At 47.2% G+C, this 22,451-nt stretch overlaps 1 protein-coding gene across 2 annotated transcripts in view; it reads right to left on the bottom strand.

Moving 5' to 3' along the window:
* Positions 1-22,451, bottom strand: part of MLF1 (myeloid leukemia factor 1) — a 54,183-nt gene that overhangs the window by 19,637 nt on the left and 12,095 nt on the right. The window contains exon 1 of one of the 2 annotated variants that reach the window (XM_007660378.4): positions 319-418. The exons of the other annotated variant lie outside the window; for it this stretch is intronic. Within the exon in view, the coding sequence (XP_007658568.1) occupies positions 319-338 (20 nt within the window). The 5' untranslated portion in view covers positions 339-418. Of the gene's footprint in view, positions 1-318; positions 419-22,451 lie in introns of those variants that run through there. 2 annotated transcript variants of the gene reach the window in all.

Genomic DNA, 22,451 nt, shown 5'->3' with positions numbered 1-22,451 from the left:
TGAAAGTGGTTCTTCTTTCTTGGCAAATCCTTTCAACTTAAAAATTCCTCATCTACAAACCATCTGAGGAGAGTCGGTGACGTTCCTCTTCACCATCCAAAAGGCAGGGAATTTTTTCCCGTACCAGGGGTCCCCCAAAAAGCCACGTTCCACAAGAACCAACAAGCATTTTGAGAACGATATAAGGTATAGGCGGATATATATATTTAGTGGGCAGATTGAACTTTCTGCAAACTGGCTACGCACCCGTCCAGGGGAAGAGGAAAGGCAAGAGCGGGTTTCCCCTCAGACCACCCTGCTGCCTCCCCGGAAACCCACCCTGGCTTCCAGAGCGGCATCCCGGAGCCTCCGTCCCACGTTCCGTGCACCCCTCACGCCCGGTGGCAGGCTGTGCTCTCCACAAAACCTCGGGGAGACTGACGGCGATGACTGCCGAAACCGTTACTGGGGCTGGGGCTCGAAGCTGGGAGGAGCCTGAAATTCTGTTCCTCTAGTCTAGCCTCTGTACCTTCCTCATTCTTGTTTGTATCCTTGTCATTTTGGGCTTTTATTACTGCATCGCTCTTTATGTGTCTGTTGCCAGTCCTTCATTCATTCAATCGTACTTATTGAGCACTTACTGTGTGCAGAGCACTCTACTAAGCGCTTGGAAAGATAGAGACAATCCCTATCCAATGACGGGCTCACAGTCTAAAAGGGGGAAGATGGACAACAAAACAAGTAGATAGGCATCACTATCATCAAAATAGATAAATTTTGAGAAGCGGCGTGGCTCAGTGGAAAGAGCATGGGCTTGGGAGTCAGAGGTCGTGGGTTCTAATTCCGGCTCCGCCGCTTGCCAGCTGTGTGACTTTGGGCAAGTCACTTCACTTCTCTGTGCCTCAGTTATTCATTCATTCATTCAATAGTATTGAGCGCTTACTATGTGCAGAGCACTGTACTAAGTGCTTGGAATGTACAAATCAGCAGCAGATAGAGACAATCCCTGTCCACTGACGGGCTTACAGTCTAATCGGGGGAGACAGACAAAAACAACAGCAATAAACAGAATCAAGGGGATGGACATCTCATTAAAACAACAGCAATAAATAGAATCAAGGTGATGTGCATCTCATTAACAAAATAAATAGGGTAATAAAAAATATATACAATCTCATCTGGAAAATGGGGATTAAGATTGTGAGCCCCACGTGGGACAACCTGATTACCTTGTATCTACCCAGCGCTTAGAACAGTGCTTGGCACATAGTAAGCACTTAAATACCAAAATTATTATAAATAGAATTATATATATACACATCGTTAATAAAATACTGTAAAAAATATACACAAGTGCTGTGGGGCAGGGAAGTGGGTCGAGCGGGGGGGGCGGGGAGGAGTGATGGGGAGGGGAGGAGGAGCCTTCAGTCTGGGAAGGCCTGCTGGAGGAGGTGAGCTCTCAGTAGGGCTTTGAAGAGGGGAAGAGAGTTAGTTTGGCGGAGGTGAGGAGGGAGGGCGTTCTGCGACCGCGGGAGGACGTGGGCCAAGGGTCGTCGGCGGGATAGGCGGGAAAGGGGGACCGTGAGGAGGTGAGCGGCAGAGGAGCGGAGCGTGCAGGGTGGGCTGGAGGAGAAAAGGGTGGTGAGGTAGGAGAGGACGAGGTGATGGAGAACCCCGAAGCCAACAGCGAGGAGCTTTTGCTTGATAATGAGGTTGACAGGCAACCACTGGAGATTTTTGAGGAGAGGGGGGTGACATGCCCAAGCGTTTCTGCAGGAAGATGATCTGGGCAGCAGAGCGAAGTATAGACTGAAGCGGGGAGAGACAGGAGGATGGGAGATCCGAGAGGAGGCTGATGCAGTAATCTAGTCCCTTCAGCCCATTATATTCTTAGCTTGTGAGAACCCCTTAAGAGCCGTGAACCGTTCCTAATTTCCACCTGCAACAGTCTTATTGTCGTATTGTACTCTCCCAAGCGCTTAACACGGTGCTCGGCATACAGTAAGTGCTCAATAAATATGATTGAATAAATGAATAAGTTCTGTACACGGCAGGCATTCAATAAATACTATTACCACTACAATCGAGGCTCAAAACAACCACTAGGAAAGTGGTTACGGCAAATGGCGTGATACGGAAAATATTTCTGCCAGCCAGCAGGTTCTAGATGCCCATAAAATCGAATAGGCACAAAACAGAGGTTAAAAATGGCACTAGATCACTTAGCTATCACGGATGTGACATTCAGAGTAAAAAAAAATGCGGCCCCTTCCTCGTTTCATTGATTCGGGGGAAATCTGTCCTTTCTTTCTTTCCCCGACCATGACGACCTCCCACGAGAGCTTTCTCTCCAATGAGGAGAAACCCTCTAGAAAATTCCGTGGATCCAGCATCGATCTCCATGACGAGTCATCCTTCATCAGGCTGAGCACTGGCGTTTGTAACTTTTATTTACCCCACCCTCAGTCCCACAGCGATTATGTATATTTCCACAGTTTTTTTAAAAAAATATCGCTATCTACCTTCCCCTCTAGACTGTAAACTCACTGTGGGCAGGGAACGTGTCTACCAAGTCTGTTATACTGCACTCTGCCAAACGCTCAGAACAGTGCGCTGCACACAGTAAGCGCTCAATAAGTGACTGACTGATTGAGCAGCCTTGCCCAGTGCCGTGAGACTGACCCCACAGCAGTCAGCAGAGCTGCTACAGGGGATACCCTTCTTCTTGGGCAGTGACTGTCCAAAATAATAATAACGAAAAATAACAATAATAATAAGCGCTTATGTGCCAGGTACTGTCCTGAGTGCTGGACTGGATACAATCGGAGCGAGTTGGACACAGTCCCCGTCCCACGGTGGGGCTCAATTTCAATCCCCATTTTACAGATGAGGTAACCGTGGCACATAGAAGTGTAATGATTTGCCCAAGCTCACAGAGCAGACAAGTGGCAGAGCCGGGATTAGAACCCATGACCTTCTGACTCCCAAGCCCGTGTTCTATTAGGAGTCAGAGGTCATGGGTTCTAATTCCGGTTCTGCCGCTTGCCAGCTGTGTGACTTTGGGCAAGTCACACAACTTCTCTGGGCCTCAGTTCCCTCATCTGGAAAATGGGGATGAAGACTGTGAGCCCCACGTGGGACAACCTGATCATCTTGTATACCCCAGCGATTAAAACGGTGCTTTGCACATAGTAAGTGCTTAACAAAAGCCATCATCATCATTATCATTATTCGCTGCGCCCTGCTTGCCCCAGTCGCAAGAACTGCAAGAGACAGGAGGGATAAAAGGTGACAAAGACTCTCTGAGGTCATATTCAACCGTGGCTTAGGACATGGGGGAGGGTAATAATAATAATGATGTAGGTATCTGTTAAGCGCTTACTATGTGCAGAGCACTGTTCTAAGCGCTGGGGTAGATACAGGATAATCAGGTTGTCCCACGCGAGGCTCACAGTCTTAATCCCCATTTTACAGATGAGGTAACTAAGGCCCCGAGAAGTGAAGTGAGCTGCCCACGGTCACACAGCTGACAAGTGGCGGAGCCGGGATTTGAACCCATGACCTCCGACTCCCAAGCCTGGGCTCTTTCCACTGAGCCGCGCTGCTTCCCATTGCTGTACCTACCGTCGACTGAGGCGGTACTGGCTGCTGACGACCACAGACTGCGCCTTCAGGCTCAGCGGAAAGAGCCCAGGCTTGGGAGCCGATGGTCATGGGTTCGAATCCCAGCTCCACTTGTCAGCTGTGTGACTGTGGGCAAGTCACTTAACTTCTCTGGGCCTCAGTTCCCTCATCTGTCAAATGGGGATGAAGACTGTGAGCTTCACGTGGAACAACCTGATTATCCTGTATCTCCCCCAGCGCTTAGAACAGTGCTCTGCACATAGTAAGCGCTTAACAAATACCAACATTATAACTATTTCACAGGACGGGCCGCTCACCTGAGCACGGGTGGGCCAGGCGCGAGAGTGGGGATGATTCAACATAAGCCATCACTCCGGCAAGAAGAACGCAAGCGTGTGCTGGTGATGGCTCTATCTTTCCCTTCTCCTTCCAACCCCGGACTAACATCTTGGGAAACCTGGGCAGTCCCCATCTGACCTCTCCCGGAGGAAAACGCCATCGTTCACCCGCACGTTAGGTGTCCGGCAAGGTTCACCCTACCACGGCGAGGGGCCAGAAACCCCGTTCTTTCATCGGCACGCTGTAAAAGACATTCCCTCTCCAGGCCAAACACGCTCATCTTTACCATCGCTCCACTTACTGCGAGCGGAGCCCGGCGGTCGGCATTTGGGAGGGTGAAATACGAGAGTCGGTAGACGCAATCCCTGCCCTCCAGGAGTCAGCGGGAGAGACCAACGATAAAATGAGTTCCGGGTAAGGGAAGAGGTAGAGTACGGGGACACGCACCCAAGTGCGGTGGGGAGGGGGAGGAGCCAACAGGAGATGGAGAAGGGAAAATGGGTGGGGGGAGATGCGAGGTTGAAGAGGGGCCAGGGACCTGCCTCAACCACTCAATGGTACTTACGGAGCACTGACCACGTGCAGAGCTCTGCGCTAAGCATCTGGGAGAGCACAGTACAGCAGAATTAGCAGAGACCTTCCTTGCCCGTAACGAGCTTCCCAGCCTTTATAGGAGGCTGGGAAGACGGCGGCATTTGTAACCGTGTTACTGCCCCTGGCCTAGAGCGGTGAAGTCCATTTCTACCGTCGATATTTTTACCGTTGACTTTCAACCGCTTCCTTGCGCTTGCCTCATATCCTTTCGTTTGACGCATCTCTTCTCCCCGACTTGAGATGGTAGGGCCCTCGTGGGCGGTGGATCATGTCCTAATTTGATTTTTTTTAGATTTGTTATCCCACTTAGTTCTCTGTCAAATCAATGTTTGTAATAAATAAATTGTTTTTTAAATGTGGACCATTTGAGATCTCCCAGCTGTTCGCCGTACCATTAGGTACTAAAAGAAGCACAGGCCGCTAAAGGACCGTCATCCTCCCTTGGGATCAATGGCCTTAACAGCAATTTGGAACTCCTCTAAGATATGGCAGAACAAATTTCCTCATTCGACTCGTAAACGCGGAAGTCAGTTTTAACACGAGGTAATAACGGCGATCCAGGATAGATGTGTATTTTCTACCTACAGAATTGGATTGAATTACATCGAGAACTAATGGGATGATTTAAATTAGATTTCTTTGAGACTCAGAAACACGATAACATCTCAGCCATGGAACTGCACAAAATGTATTTTTAGCAGTACTGTCTCGGAGTTCCAGGAACCACGCTCGATTCACCTACCCCGAATTCCGTGTGGTGGTCTGATTTTTAAAAACATATATTAGGCACTCTAATTTGCAGTCTCTATCAGATTTGTTACATTTTGATCGAATTTTCAATTGCAACATACAATAATCAAAAACTAAAAAAGGGCATTTTTAGAACGAAATAAGGGATAACTGGCAAAAACGATACACGACCAAAGTTCTCGTAATTTTTTTTAAATCTTGCACAAGAAACCCTAATTCTTCACAAAAATAAAAATCAAGACAATAGACAGAGCGATTTTATTGTGCTGAGAACAGAGTTGAAGATTTATCCTCACCACTCCGAGTATCTCTGACATAATTCCCCTGTGAGGCATGTTTTCGCTTTGCTTTTGTATCGAACACAATGGCAGAATTGGGGGAGTGCTTTTTGATAATGTGCAGCTGCCTGGAGAGAACACAGTGTGATGTTGTTAGAATGACCGTGTACCAGGATTCATTCATTCATATTTATTGAACGCTTACTATGTGCAGAACACTGTACTAAGCGCTTGGAATGTACAATTCGGCAAAAGAGACAATCCCTGTCCAACAAAGGGCTCACAGTCTAAACGGGGGAGACAGAAAACAAAACTAGTAGTCTGGTGTCAATATCATCAAGATAAATAGAATCATATATATATATATATACACACATCATTAACAAAATAAATAGAGTAATACATAATATATACAAATAAGCACAAGTGCTGTGGGGAGGGGAAGGGGGAAGAGCAGAGGGAGGGAGTAGGGGAAATGGGGAGGGGAGGAGGAGCGGAGGAAAAGGGAGGGCTCAGTCTGGGAAGGCCTCTTGGAGGTGAGCTCTCAGTAGGGCTTTGAAGAGGGGAAGAGAGTGAGTTTGGCGGAGGTGAGGAGGGAGGGCGTTCCGGGACAGCGGGAGGACGTGGGCCGGGGGTCGACGGCGGGACAGGCGAGAACGGGGGACGGTGAGGAGGTGGGCGGCAGAGGAGCGGAGCCTGCGGGGTGGGCAGTGGAAAGAAAAAAGGGAGTTGAGGTAGGTGGGGGCAAGGGGATGGAGAGCTCTGAAGCTAAGAGTGAGGAGTCTTTGTTTCGTCCGAAGGTTGATAGGCAACCACTGGAGGTTTCTGAGGAGGGGAGTAACATGCCCAGAGGATGCGGGGGTCAGTGAAGATATGAGTACTAGAGAGTTTTCCTTAATGCAGGGTTCTCGAAGAAAGCAACCTCCATACCGTAGCTCCAGCAATCAATCGACGGCATTTACTGAGCGCTTACTATGCGCAGAGGACCGTGTACATGCTTGGGAGGAATACCACAGAATTATCAGACACGATCCCTGCCCATAACGAGTTTAGCGTCTAGAGGGGTAGACAGACGTTAATACGAATAAGAAATTTGGAATATATAATGTAAAGGGAAGTAAATTAGTGCTGTGGGGTTGGGGGTGGGGCAAATGTCGAATGTCTAAAGGTCACAGATCCAGGTGCGAGCCAGGGAAAAGAGGGCTTAATCGGGGAAGGCCTTTTGGATAAGATGTGACCTTCCTGAGGCTTTGAAGGTGGAGAGAGTGGTGGGCTGGTGGATATGGAAGGGACGGAGTTCCAGGCTACGGGAAGGATGTGGGAAGGGGATCGGCGGCAAGCTAGACGAGATCGAGGCACAGCGCGTAAGCTGGCGCTAGAGGAGTGGACTGTGCAGGCCGCAGTCGACTGGCGAGGCGAGGTGGGACGGGGCGAACCGACCGAGTGTTTTCAAGCCAACGGTGAGGAGTTGGTTTGACACGGAGGTGGACGGGCGGCCTCTGGAAGTTCTTGAAGAGTGGGGAGATATGGAGCGAACGTTTTTGTTGATGAAAGGCTGAACTACTGCAAATTCTCTTTTTCAAGTCCCAGATTTTCCAGGACTATTTCCAGAGTTGCAATCATCGTTCTTCCAAGTAAAAATTGGGAAGTATTCCTTCATACAGGGGCTCCGCTGATAATAATAATGTTGGTATTTGTAGAGAAGCAGCGTGGCTCAGTGGAAAGAGCACGGGCTTTGGAGTCAGAGGTCATGGGTTCGAATCCCAGCTCTGCCACTTGTCAGCTGTGTGACTCTGGGAAAGTCACTTCACTTCTCTGTGCCTCAGTTACCTCATCTGTAAAATGGGGATGAAGACGGTGAGCCCCACGTGGGACAACCTGATTCCCCTGTGTCTACCCCAGTGCTTAGAACAGTGCTCTGCACATAGTAAATGCTCAACAAATACCAACATTATTATTATTATTATTGTTAAGCGCTTACTATGTGCAGAGCACTGTTCTAAGCGCTGGGGTAGATACAGGATAATTAGGTTGTCCCACGTGAGGCTCACAGTCTTAATCCCCATTTTACAGATGAGGTAATTGAGGCACAGAGAAGTCAAGTGACTTGCCCGCAGTCACACAGCTGACAAGTGGCAGAGCCGGGATCAGAACCCATGACCTCTGACTCCCAAGCCCAGGCTCTTTCCACTGAGCCACACTGCTTCTCTGCCTCGTTCGCAAGTAAGCAGTATTACGTATCATCTGGTGAGCTCCACGTGGGACAGGAACTTTGGATGATCTGCTTATGCTTAGTGATAATTACGGTACTCATTAAGTGCTTACTATGTGCCAAGCACTGTTCTAAGCACTGGGGTAGAAACAAGGTAATCAGGTTGTCCCACGCGGGGATCACAGTCTTAATCCCCATTTTACAGATGAGGTCAATGAGGCACAGAGAAGTTAAACGGCTTGCCCAAGTTCACACAGCAGAAAGGGGTGGAGCCAGGATTAGAACCCACATCCTCTGACTCCCAAGCCCGTGCTCCTTCCACTGAGCCACAATGCTTCTCATACATCCTTGGTTCATAGTAACACTTAATAAATGTCACAATCATCATCACTATGTATTTTTTTTTCCAAAGGTTAAGCACAGTAACAGTAATAATAACAATTGTAGTATTTGTTAAGTGCTTACTGCGTGCCAAGCACTGAATTAAGTGCTGGACTATTCATTCATTCACTCATTCAATCGTATTTAATTGAGATCTTACTGTGTGTGAAACACTGTACTAAGAGCTTGGGAAAGTACAATACAACAACAACCAGACACAGTCCCTACCCTTAACAAGCTCACAAGACAGTCAAATCACATGCAGTCCCCGTCCCCCATGGGGCTCACAGTCCATCTAGGAGGGAGAACAAGTATTGAATCCCTACTTTACAGATGAAGAAACTGAGGCACAGGAAAGAGAAGTGACCTGTCAAGGTCACACAGCAGGCAGGAGGCAGAGTTGGGATGAGAACCCAGGTCCTCTGACTCCCAGGCCCGGGCTCTTTCCACTAGACTACGCAATTTCCCAAATTATGATAACGAATCCCTTTCTAATGCCTCCCCAGAGACAGAGGGCTGGACTAGATGATCTCGTAAAGTCCCTTCCAGTTCTGGCATTCTACACGGGACCTAGTATCAGATTTCCGAGGACTACTCATTACCAACAAGGTTACTTTAAGAATTACTGAGTTTTGAACATTTCTAAGCTTGTCTCTAAATGCCGGTCCTCTTCCCACCATGTCTGAGAATTCCTTACTCCGTATTCACCCGGCACTTAGGGGAGCGATCCAGGATAAATATCTGTCTCTATCTGTTGCCGAATTGTCCATTCCAAGCGCTTAATACAGTGCTCTGCACATAGTAAGCGCTCAATAAATACTATTGAATGAATAAATAAATATGGATCCGTCGATCAAGCAATCAATCGAGCGCTTACTGTGTGCGAAGGACTGAACTAAGTGTTTGGGGAAAGTACGATAGAGTTGGCAGACACAATCACAACCCACAAGAGGCTTACGGTCTATAGGGCGAAAGCGATATTAAAATAATAATAATAATGTTGGTATTTGTTAAGCGATTACTATGTGCAGAGCACTGTTCTAAGCGCTGGGGTAGATACAGGGTAATCAGGTTGTCCCACATGAGGCTCACAGTCTTAACCCCCATTTTACAGAAAAGGGAACTGAGGCACAGAGAAGTTAAGGGACTTGCCCGCAGTCACACAGCTGACAGGTGGCAGATCCGGGATTCGAACCCATGACCTCTGACTCCCAAGCCCGGGCTCTTCCACTGAGCCGCGCTGCTTCTCTAAAATAGATTAGGGATGGGGGAAATGGTAGACTATATCTATCTGTAGTGATGCCTGTCTCCCCCCATCTAGACTGTAGACTCATTGTAGGCAGGGAAAGTCACTGTTTATTGTTGTACTGCACTCTCCCAAGCGCTTAGTACAGTGCTCTGCACACAGTAAGTGCTCAGTAAATACGACCGAATGAATAAATGTAGTGCTATGTGAACAGGTAATGCAGAGGGGAAGGTCGACAGGGGAAATGAGGGCTAAGAGAGGGAAGACCTCTTAGAAGAAATGCAATTTTAGGAGAGTTTTGAAGGTGGAGAGAGTGGTGGACTCTTATATATGAAGAGGGAGTGAGTGGGCAAAGATTTAATGCGAGATAGAGGGGAGAGCTAATGGAGGGCCTTAGAGTTGTGATGGCAAAGAGTTCTTGCTTGATGTGGAGGTTTTGCGAACTGAGAGTGCTCAATAAATCCCATTGTTATTATTACATTATTATTATATTATTATTATATTATTATAATATTATTATAATATTATATTATATATATTATATAGAAATAAATTTAGGCAGTTAGTGTCCAAGTCTGAAGAGGCAAAACAGAGAATCTCTACTTTCGCTCAGTCAAGTATTTATTAATATGCAATATAAAAGCAGAAAGCACATTGGACTCAAGTTGGGGAAATGGGCACCGGTTTTAATTATACTGTTAAATTTTACCGAGGCAGTGAATTCTGATTTAACCAATGAAATACCTACGTAGCTGGTTTAATTCACGCCAGCGTGCTTTGAAATAATTTTCCATCATCAAGAACAGTTCCCAATCTGTCCCGCTCACATGACACCAGATTTGGCCTGAGCCCAAAAGAGATAAACACCCTTAAGGCAAGTGTTTTGGCAAACACTTGTACACAGAGTGGAGTAGAAAGGATACGCACACCAACTGGAGCAGATTTCCAGAGCTTTAATCTATCACTTATTCAACTACAGGACTTTTCCCATAGCACTTCCAAATATTTACTTTATATTCACATTCTCTTTTTTTCAAAAAAGCCATCTCCCAGGCAAGAATAGCCTTAAGAAAACAGCAGGCCCACACGAACACCTGTGCTGAGGCCACATGTATTCGGTGAAAATGTTTAAGATGTTATTTCCCCTGTCGCTAATAATAATGACGATGGCATCTGTTAAGCGCTTACTAAGTGCGAAGCACTGTTCTAAGCGCTGGGGTAGATACAGGGGAATCAGGTTGTCCCACGTGGGGCTCACAGTCTTCATCACCATTTTACAGATGAGGGAACTGAAGCCCAGAGAAGTTAAGTGAGTTGCCCGCAGTCACACAGCTGACAAGCGGCAGAGCCGGGATTCGAACCCATGACCTCCGACTCCCAAGCCCGGGCTCTCTCCACTGAGCCACCCTGCTTCTCTATCACGCTAGGTGATGAATCTTCGGAATCTGCTGTTAGAAGGGTCACTATTAAAGTTGACGACTTTCGGGACAATTAAACACAGCACTTGGAAGTGAGAAAGCCTGTCTTAAGGGACCAGTTCCTTAACTGGAACATCTTACGGTGAAATTGCTAGTAAATATAGGCATGTAATCTGAAGAAAGTCACAAAGTCCAAAAACAATTGGTAATACCTCAATATAAGGCTTTTCTGTGCTATTAATTATTATTTGTTAACCACTTACTCTGTGTCAAGCACCGTTCTAAGCACTGACGAAGAGACAAGCTAATCAGGTCAGGCACAGTTCCCGTCCTCACAATCTAAGTAGGAGGGGAAACGGTTGTTGAATCCCCCTGAGGGAACTGAGGCCCAGAAGAGTGAAGTGACTTGCCCAAGGTCACACAGCAGCCACGTGGCAGAGCTGGGATTAGAACCCGGCTCCTCTGACTCCTAGGCCCCATGTAATTTAATTTTTTATGCCAGGATTCATTAGCGGGAGAGGATTTTGCAACGGGGCTTTGGGCAAGGTGTTCGCTGTTCGGATGATAGAGGAAGCCGGGCTCCACCAACTCACCCAGCTGCGGTTCAAAGAGATTCAGTGCTGTAATCCATTCGGTCGCACTGACTGCGCGCTTACGGTGTGCAGGGCACATCGTGACCTCCGAGCAAATCTCAAATAATGCAGCCCGGGGAGATCTGCCGGGAAGCAGCAGGGATATATAGCTTGGCAGGCAGCAATCAGGCGTCTCTCTGAGAGAGTCAGGTGCTGCGAGCGGCCAACACGGAAAGAACTTCAGTCTGGCGGTTAAATTAGGTGTGCTGAAGTGTCTGAATTCCGGAGAGTATCTCATCAACACTTGCACAGATCATTCGTGGGGTACATTTGCTTAAATTCATCATCTTTCGTTAGTAGCACGTAAGCCGCATTGCTATTTGTTCATATAAGTTTACTATATTGCTTTTTATAAAACAATATTATTCTTTATGCATATGACGCTATCAACTACATCTATATCATCACCAGTGATATTTACCGAGTGCTTACTGCATGCAGAACACTGTACTGAGCTCTCGGGAGTGTACGATACAACAGAGTCGGTAGACACGTTCCCCGATTCTATTTATTGCTATTGTTTTTGTCTGTCTGTCTCTCCCGATCAGATTGTAAGCCCGTCAAAGGGCAGGGACTGTCTCTATCTGTTACCGATTTGTTCATTCCAAGCACTTAGTACAGTGCTCTGCACATAGTAAGCGCTCAATAAATACTATTGAATGAATGAATACCGTGTCGACTTTTTGGCTCCCCAAAATACATTGAGGCACTTTATAATACTTCCTCTAGGAATTTATAGTTTGTTTAGCATTCTAAACACTGTTTTCATGGAACCAATTAAGGGCACTGACCGGAGCTTTTCAGTAGTTTGAAATATTTCAACACAATTCTCGCTGTACTTTCTCCTTCAAAAGATAAAACAAAAAGACAACCCCCAAAACCAAGGTCTTCACCATTTCAAAACAGTACTGGAAATGTGCTTAGAATGCCTCTGCTTTAGAAGCAGCGTGGCTCAGTGGAAAGAGCCCGGGCTTGGGAGTCAGAGGTTCGAATCCCAGCTCTGTCACTTTGCCATCTGTGTGACCGTGGGCAAGTCACTTATCTTCTCTGGGCCTCAGTTACCTCATCTGTAAAATGGGGATGAAGACTGTGAGCCTCACGTGGGACAACCTGATGACCCTGTATCTACCCCAGCACTTAGAACAGTGCTCTGCACATTGTAAGCTCTTAACAAATACCAACATTATTATTATTATTTTTCACATAACATAAAGTTTTATTAAACTTGAGACCAACGAGGAGACATTTTGCAAACACTGACCCCCTCCAGGGCAAGCCTCTCTGAAAGACACTCAATGTGAATGCCTGAAATTTGACTGTTGGAACCAAATACATTTCTAAATGTTACTGGGAAATGTTTGGTTTTTCTAAAATCCAGAAGATATCACCTCTTCAAGTTGGGGTCACTAGCATAAAAGCCTAGGGAGATGTGGCCTCAAAAAAACATGACAGGTAGGCTGCTGACCGGCTCCACAAATTCCACATCAAATAGTAAAACATTAAAAATTATTCTTTTGGCTCCCGCAATGATCCAGTAAGTTACTGCCTTTGTGAAGACTGATTGGGTCACTTCCTTCTATCTAAGTTGGGGGCTGTAAGCAAATCAACCAAATATATTCACTGACACAGTTCATTCATTCATTCCATCGTATTTATTGAGCACAGCTCTGTACTAAGCGCTTGGGAGAGTACAATATAACAGACACATTCCTTCATTCATCATTCAATAGTATTAAGCGCTTACTATGTGCAGAGCACTGTACTAAGTGCTTGGAATGTACAGTTCGGCAACAGATAGAGACAATCCCTGCCCATTGACGGGCTCACAATCTAACCGTGGGAGAGTCCCAACATTCCCTGCCCACAACGAGCTTACAATCTAGACGGCGGAGGCGGATATTAATGCAAGAAAATCATTTACAGATCAGTATATAAGTGCTGGGGGGTTGGGAGGCGGGAAGAACACAGGGAGCGTCTGAGCGATGCAGAAGGGAGTGAGAGAAGAGGAAAGGAGAAGGGGGCTTAGTCAGGAAAGGCCTCCTGGAGGAGACATGGTAAGGGAGAGTAACTATATGTCAGATTTGAGGAGGGAGGGCGTTCCGAGCCAGAGGCAGGATGTGTGTGTGTTTTTGTGCGGTTGGGGGGCAAAGGGAGGGATCGGGGGCGGCAAGATAGGTGAGACTGAGGCACAGTGAGCAGGTTGGTATTAGACGAGCGAAGTGCGCGGGCTGGGTTGCAACAGGACAGTAGCGAGGTGAGGCAGGAGGGGGCAAGGAGATGGAGTGCTCTAAAACCAATGCGGAGGAGTTTTTGTTTGATGCAGAGGCAGATGGGCAACCAATGGAATTTTTTTGGGGAGAAGTGACGTGACACGTCCCTAACGTTTCTGTAGCAAAATGATCCAGGCAGCACAGTGAAGTACGGTTCGGGCACCCAGTACGGAGCAAAACAGAATTAGCAGATATGACCTCTGCCCTTAAGGAGCTTACAGAATCTTACAGGGAAGACAGACACAAAAATAAATTACAGAAGACTAAAGAACTGCTGTAGAGGGATGCGAGCACGTAGGTGACAACGAAGCACCGACGGAAAGTAGTGGGGGAAACAGGGCGGGGAGATGAGACAGGGAAGACTTCCTGGAGGAGATGTAATTTCAGAAGGGCCTTGAGGGTGGGGAGTGCAGTGACCTGTTGGAGGTGGAGGAGGAGGGAATTCCAGGCAGAAGGGTGGGCACGAGAAGGAGTCGACAGCAAGAATAACGAGGATGGGGCACAGTGAGTAAATTGGCTTTAGAGGAGAAGAGCACGTGATCTGGGATGTAGTGGGAGAGGAACAAGGGGCTAAGTGTCTTAATCAATCATTGGTACTTATTAAGTGCTCACCGTGTGTGGAGCACTGTAGTGATCACCTGGGAAAGTACAACGTAATAGAGTTGGCCCAGGAGAAGACAGACTTTAAATTACAGATAGGGGAAATTGTAGGATATAAGGATATGTACATTAGCGCTGTAGGGCCGGGGGGGTTTAAGGGTTACATAGCCAACTGCGGAGTTCATGGTGTTGTTGGGCAGGGATTGTCTCTCTCCGTCGCCGAATTGTACTTTCCGAGCGCTTAATACAGTGCTCTGCACACAGTAAGCGCTCAATAAATACGGTCGAAGTGAATGAATGAATGAGGAGGGCAGATAGGCCCTCCTATCCTATTGTTTAGACAGACAATCCTCCTATTCTTTAGACTGTGAGCCCGTCATTGGGCAGGGATTGTCTCTATCTGTTGCCGAACTGAACATTCCAAGCGCTTAGTACAGTGCTCTGCACATAGTAAGCGCTCAATAAATACTATTGAATGAATGAATAGGCGAAATGAGGGTTCAGTCAGGGAAAGCCTCTTGGAAGAGAGATGATTGATTGATAACTCTATTATCCCGTACTCTCCCAAGCGTTTAGTTTGGTGGTATGCACTCGAAAGATACCACTGATTAATTGATGATTTTAGGACGGCACTGAAGGTGGGGAGTGTGGTAGCCTGTCCCTTGGGAAGGAGTTCCAGGACTGAAGAAAGATTTAAGCAAGGGGTCGGCAGGGGACAGATGAGAGAGAGGGCAGGTTCGCATTAGAGGAGCAGAGTGTGCTGGTGGGGTGGTAGAAATGATAACAATAATTATGGCATTTGTTAAGCGCTTACTATGTGCCAAGCACTGTTCTAAGAGCTGGGGTAGAGACAAGGTATTCAGGTTGCCCCACGTGGGGCTCACGGTCTTAATCCCCATTTTTACAAATGAGGGCACCGAGGTCCAGAGCGGTTAAGTGATTCACCCAAGGTCACCCAGCAGACGAGTGGCGGAGGTGAGAATAGAACCCACGTCCCGTGACTCCCAAACCCAGGCTCTTTCCACTAAGCCACGCCGCTCCTGTTTTCGGTAGAGAGCAAGGGAGGAGGAGTCAGAGGAAGGAGCCACAGTCCCTTTCACGACTCCGGTTGTTTTTTTGCTGTACCTTCAGACCTTTGGTGGTTAAGCACCAACACCGTCCTCAAACCAGAACCCGTCTGCTCTGGGAAGGAGGGAGGGTATGAGTAAGAAATCGGTGGAAGGAAAGATAAAAATGGGACACGGTAAATAGGTCGGCCTGGAAGGAATCAAGTACGTGAGCTGGGATGTGGTGGGAGAGGAGAGTTGATTCAGTGCTGAAAAGATGGTAGAGTCTTTGCCTGACTAAGCCCTCACTTCCTCTCCTCTCAACTCCTTTCTGCGTTACCCTTTCACTTGGATTTGCTCCCTTTATTCACCCCCCTCGTGGCCCCACAGCACTTATGCGTATATCCATAATTTATTTATAGTAACGTCTGTCTCCCCCTGGAGACTGTAAGCTCACTGGGGGCAAGTCTACCAGCAGTTTTACAGTGTACTCTCCCAAACCTTCAGTACAGTGTTCTGCACACGGTAATCAATAAATACAATTGATTGATTCGGTAGACACAGAGCGTACTGGTTTTGAGTGAAGGTGTTTGTACATAGAGGGTGAATTTTAAGACTTTAAGTACCTAGTTTCCCCCCCAAAAATTATAAAAATTAAAAAAAAAAAGGAAAACTCCTGACCTAACAAAAATTTCACCTCTGCATATCCAGAGAGCACAAAGCAAAACTGACTTCACACTATTTTTAAATATGTGTCTTTTGATCAGAGAGCTGTATGGATGCTTTTCCACATAACTTTATTTTAAGCTTTTCAAGGGACTCTGTCTCCCCACTCCAAAAAATCTTCCCGATTAATCTCTAATATTGCCACTTGATATTTCTCCAACTGGCATGTCAGCCCTTCCTTGCTATTTAAGCCAATCAAAGCACTTGTAAATACCCCTCGGCATAAGCAGCATAGTTTAGTGGAAAGAGCCCGGGCTTGGGAGTCAGAGGACTTGGATTCTAATCCCGGCTCTGCCACTCGTCTGCTGGGTGACCTCGGGCAAGTCACTTAACTTCTCTGAGCCTCAGTTACCTCATCTGTAAAATGGGGATTGAGACTGTGAACCCTATGTGGGACAACCTGATTACCTTGTATCTACCCCAGTGCCTAGAACAGTGCTTGGCACATAGTAAACGCTTAAACAGATACCATAAGAATAATAATGATCTTATATACTCTATTACTTATCCATTCACTCTTCCTACTACACCCCAGCTCTCACTCGTTCCTCTCCAGCCTACCTGCTCACTGTGCCTCGTTCTTTACCCCTGAGACAATTTTCTCGACCCCTCTCCCGTGGTTGGAATTCCCCTTCAAATCTGCCAGGCCAAACGCTTCCCATCTTCAAGGATCTCCTGAAGTCATGTCTCCCTACGCAACCCTTTCTCTTCTATCTGTAAATTATTTTCTGTTTAACTCCCTTGACAAACTGTATGCTCCTTAGGGGCAGGGATCATAATAATAATAATAATGTTGGTATTTGTTAAGCGCTTACTACATGCAGCTGGGGTAGATACAGGGTCATCAGGTTGTCCCATGTGAGGCTCGCAGTCTTCATCCCCATTTTACAGATGGGGTAACTGAGGCACAGAGAAGTGACTTGCCCACAGTCACACAGCTGCCAAGTGGCAGAGCCGGGATTCAAACCCATGACCTCTTGACTCCCAAGCCAGGGCTCTTTCCACTGAGCCATGCTGCTTCTCTAATCATGTCTAGCAACTGTACTGTTCTCTCCCAAATGCCTCCGCTTACGGTCAGCGCTCAGCGCACACCATTGATCGAAGAATTTTAACGCTATTGTACACTCGTATTTGCCTAAGATAGTGTTCTGCATCCCACATATGTTCAACGAATAACAATGTTTGTATTTGTTAAGAGCTTACTATGTGCAGAGCACCGTTCTAAACGTTGGGGTAGATACAGGATCATCAGGTTGTCCCACGTGAGGCTCACAATCTAAATGCCCATTTAACAGATGAGGGAACTGAGGCACAGAGAAGTTAAGTGACTTGCCCACGGTCACCAGCTGACAAGTGGCTGAGGTGGGATTCGAACCCATGACCTCTGACTCCCAAGCATGTGCTCTTTCCACTGAGCCACGCTGCTTCTCCACATGCTACTGAGGCAATCATTTTCAGCGCTCAGCGCACACCATTGATCGAAGAATTTTAACGCTATTGTACACTCGTATTTGCCTAAGATAGTGTTCTGCATCCCACATATGTTCAACGAATAACAATGTTTGTATTTGTTAAGAGCTTACTATGTGCAGAGCACCGTTCTAAACGTTGGGGTAGATACAGGATCATCAGGTTGTCCCACGTGAGGCTCACAGTCTTAATCCCCATTTTACAGATGAGGAAACTGAGGCACAGAGAAGTGAAGTGACTTGCCCACAGTCACACAGCTGACAAGTGGCAGAGCTGGGATTCGAACCCATGACTTCTGTCTCCCAAGCCCGGGCTCTTTCCACTGAGCCACACGAAAGCCTTCCCCTATTCCAAAAGGTAAACGATTTTCCCACTGCTCTGGCTCGGTAAGAAAGTTCCTTCCAATTCCGGGAGCTAACACTGGAATTTTAAAACACTATTTGGAAATTGCTTATACCTAGAAGATATCAATCTGGGAAATTCAAATAGTTCTTCCGAAACTATTTTACGTTCACTAAATTAGGCTGGAAAAAAAAAAAAAGCACCTGGCATGTTATGAATAAGGCCCCACTCGCCGTTATCCTCTTTTTAATTACATTTAACATTGTCCAATGTGAACATACCAAACCTAGTAAGAAGTGATACTTTTGAGTGGCATTAACATTGGCCGCTTATAGGGAAGCAAACTAAGACCGAGTACTGACTAGAAAAACTTTGGCTCGGACACCTGTCTAAACTGTTCAGGAGGTTATTCAGCTGGGTACTGGAAAGAGTTCAATTAGAGCCATCCCAGAACAGCTGCTTAGAGAGGAGACTTTTCTGATACTTTTGTTCCAAGCGCTAATCCCGTTTCACCGGAGCCAAAAACGCCCGACTGAAGCTATTTTTACTCTAAATATTTTGGAAATTAAATCTAATCCTTGGCTCAGACAGTGAGACACTACTTTGTGTAAGAAGCAATTAAATGACTTCTTAGCTTTCTCTCCTTATATTTTCCCCCTCGTTATATAGATACTCCTCCATCTGTTAACTGTGGCATACTGCCCATTCTAAAAGTGATGGAGTGCTGACTCTTGAAAGTTGGGCCTGCACAAGGAAAGTGTATCGGGGTCGGGGGGCGGTTCATATTCATTAGAGAAGCAGCGTGGCTCAGTGGAAAGAGCCCGGGCTTGGGAGTCAGAGGTCATGGGTTTGAATTCCCGCTCTGACACTTGTCAGCTGTGTGACTGTGGGCAACTCACTTCACTTCTCTGGGCCTCAGTGACCTCATCTGTAAAAGGGGGATTAAGACTGTGAGCCTCACATGGGACAACCTGATTACCCTGTATCTATCCCAGCGCTTAGAACAGTGCTCTGCACATAAATCCTTTAACTGTTGGAGTTCCTCAAGGGTCAGTTCTTGGCCCTCTTCTGTTCTCCATTTACACTCACTCCCTCGGTGAACTCATCCGCTCTCACGGCTTTGACTACCATCTCTACGCAGATGACACGCAGATCTACATCTCCGCCCCTGTCCTCTCCCCCTCCCTTCAGGCTCGCATCTCCTCCTGCCTCCGGGACGTCTCCACCTGGATGTCGGCCCGCCACCTAAAACTCAACATGAGCGAGACTGAGCTCCTCATCTTCCCTCCCAAGCCCGGTCCGCTCCCAGACTTCTCCATCACCGTGGATGGCACGACCATCCTTCCCGTCCCGCAGGCCCGCAATCTCGGTGTCATCCTTGACTCGTCCCTCTCGTTCACCCCACGCATCCTATCCGTTACCGAGACCTGCCGGTTTCACCTCTACAATATCGCCAAGATCCGCCCTTTCCTCTCCACCCAAACGGCTACCTTACTATTACGGGCTCTCGTTATATCCCGGCTAGACTACTGTGTCAGCCTTCTCTCTGACCTCCCTTCCTCCTCTCTCGCCCCGCTCCGGTCTATTCTTCACTCCGCCGCCCGGCTCATCTTCCTGCAGAAACGATCTGGGCATGTCACTCCCCTTCTTAAACAACTCCAGTGGTTGCCTATCGACCTCCGCTCCAAACAAAAACTCCTCACTCTAGGCTTCAAGGCTCTCCATCACCTCGCCCCTTCCTACCTCTCCTCCCTTCTCTCTTTCTACCGCCCACCCCGCACGCTCCGCTCCTCTGCCGCCCACCTCCTCGCCGTCCCTCGGTCTCGCCTATCCCACCGTCGACCCCTGGGTCACATCCTCCCGCGGTCCTGGAACGCCCTCCCTCCTCACCTCCGCCAAACTGATTCTCTTTCCCTCTTCAAAACCTTACTTAAAAATCACCTCCTCCAAGAGGCCTTCCCAGACTGAGCTCCTCTTCCCCCTCTACTCCCTCTGCCATCCCCCCTTTACCTCTCCGCAGCTAAAGCCTCATTTTCCCCTTTTCCCTCTGCTCCTCCACCTCTCCCTTCCCATCCCCACAGCACTGTACCCGTCCGCTCAACTGTATATATTTTCGTTACCCTATTTATTTTGTTAATGAATTGTACATCGCCTTGATTCTATTTAGTTGCCATTGTTTTTACGAGATGTTCTTCCCCTTGACGCTGTTTAGTGCCATCGTTCTTGTCTGTCCGTCTCCCCCGATTAGACTGTAAGCCCGTCAAACGGCAGGGACTGTCTCTATCTGTTGCCGACCTGTTCATCCCAAGCGCTTAGTCCAGTGCTCTGCACATAGTAAGCGCTCAATAAATACTATTGAATGAATGAAAATACCAACATTATTATTTTGACAACCTTTCTCCTGTCTGAAACAGGGCAGAACGTGCGATATACCAGCTGGCCGCCGGCTAACGGAGGTCCCCCACCTGTCAGATTGCCTGGAAGACCTCGGGACTGCCCCTAATAGCAATAATAATTATTATTCTGGTACTTAAGTGCTTACTCTGTGCCATGCACTGTTCTAAGCACTGGGGTAGATCCAAGTTAATCAGGTTGGACAGAGTCCCGGTCCCACAGGGGGCTCACAGTCTCTGAGGTATCTGAGGTCCAGAGAAGTGAGGTGACTTGTCCAAGCGGCAGAAAAGTGGCAGAGCTGGGATTAGGACCCATGACCTTCTGATTCCGAGGCCCGTGATTTATCCACTATGTCACGCTGGAAACGCTATCAAAGATTCTGCTCAGGATGCCAGTGGTCTAGAGAGTTCTGGTCAAAGCCCCAGATCGGAGGTCCCACTGAATGGCTGGGGTAGTCTGAGGGACCCAGAAGAGTGAGCCCCCTGCCCATTTTTTTACTTGCTTTACAAGACACCCCCACCACATTAAATGCAATGAAATGTGAAGGAAATCACCTGCTTGCCATCACTACCCTTGTTTTAATGGCATTTGTTAAGTGCTTACTATGTGCCAGGCCCTGTACTAAGCGCTGGGGTAGATACAAGTTAATAAGGTTGGACAGAGTCCATATCCTATATGAGGCTCACAGTCTCAATCCCCGTTTTAGCAGCAGCGTGCCTTGGCGGAAAGAGCATGGGCTTGGAAGTCGGAGGTCATGGGTTCTATGCCCGCCTCTGTCGCTTGTCAGCTGTGTGACTCTGGGCAAGCCACTTAACTTCTCTGTGCCCCAATGACTTCATCTGTGAAATGGGGATGAAGACTGTGAGCCCCATGGGGGACAACCTCATTACCTTGTATGCACTCCTGTGCTTAGAATAGTGCTTGGCACATAGTTAGCGTTTAGCAAATACCATCATTATCACTTATTTTTATTTTACAGATGAGTTAACTGACGCCCAGAGAAGTGAAGTGACTTGCCCAAGATCACACAGCAGACAAGTGGCAGAATTGGGATTAGACATTTTCACCTTCCAACTCCCAGGCCCGTGCTCTATCATTCATTCATTCATTCAATAGTATTTATTGAGCACTTACTATGTGCAGAGCACTGTACTAAGCGCTTGGGATGAACAAGTCGGCAACAGATAGAGACAGTCCCTGCCGTTTGACGGGCTTACAGTCTAATCGGGGGAGACGGACAGACAAGAACAATGGCACTAAACCACTATGCCATGCTCCTCTGTTCCCCCCACCCCCCGGATTAGGATTAATAGCCTCATTTATAGTAATAATACTTTGAGTTACCTGCTCACCACCATTCGAGGTCGGATTGAAAACATGCTACATGCCCCTACAAACCTAAGACTTGTTTTCAAGCAGGCTATTGAGGTGGTAGGGCAGAAAGGGAAAGAGGGTCTTTTGCATGTGTTTATTAATTATAAAAGTCTGATTTTTCAAAAATCTATATTGTGGCTCTATGCAGAAAAAAGGGGCATATACATATAGCCCTATCAAAGAAAAATCATTGAATTTCCACATCTCGGCTCGTGTGTTAAATACAGGGTTTAGATATGAAGAAGGGGTACAGGGAAGCAGCATTGCCTAGTGGATAGAGCCGGGCCCGGGAGTCAGAAGGACCGTGGTTCTAATCCCAGCTCTGCTACTTGTCTGCTATATGAACTTTAGGCAAAGTCATTCAACTTGTCTGCACCACAGTTACCTCATCTGTGAGCCCAATGTGGAACTTGGACTGTGTCCAATCTGATTAGCTTGTATCTACCCCAGTGCTTAGTACAGTGTCTGGTGCACAGTAAGCGCTTAACAAATAACCCAATAAAGGAATATTGTTTTTTTTAAATAAAATTTCTAGGAAGGTGCTGGACAGTCGGTGGAATTTAGGGCTTTTCAGCCTGAGGCAGGTAATACTTCCTAAGGAAAGTCCAGCTGTACAGAAGTGTTTTGAGAAACATGATCTAAAAGAGCACTAGGACAACCAGGCTTTTTTTTCCCCCATAAACCCTATTTAAAAAAATAAATCACACTTGTTAGCACCTTTTGGTAAAGGGGCTCTGTCTGCTTCTGAGCAGCCTATAGTCCACACATGACACACT

Source organism: Ornithorhynchus anatinus, chromosome 1 (genome assembly GCF_004115215.2).
Source record: "Ornithorhynchus anatinus isolate Pmale09 chromosome 1, mOrnAna1.pri.v4, whole genome shotgun sequence".
Taxonomy (NCBI): Eukaryota; Metazoa; Chordata; class Mammalia; order Monotremata; family Ornithorhynchidae; genus Ornithorhynchus; species Ornithorhynchus anatinus.
The sequence above is the reverse complement of the archived record's forward strand: the minus strand, read 5'-3'. Positions and strand labels throughout refer to the sequence as shown.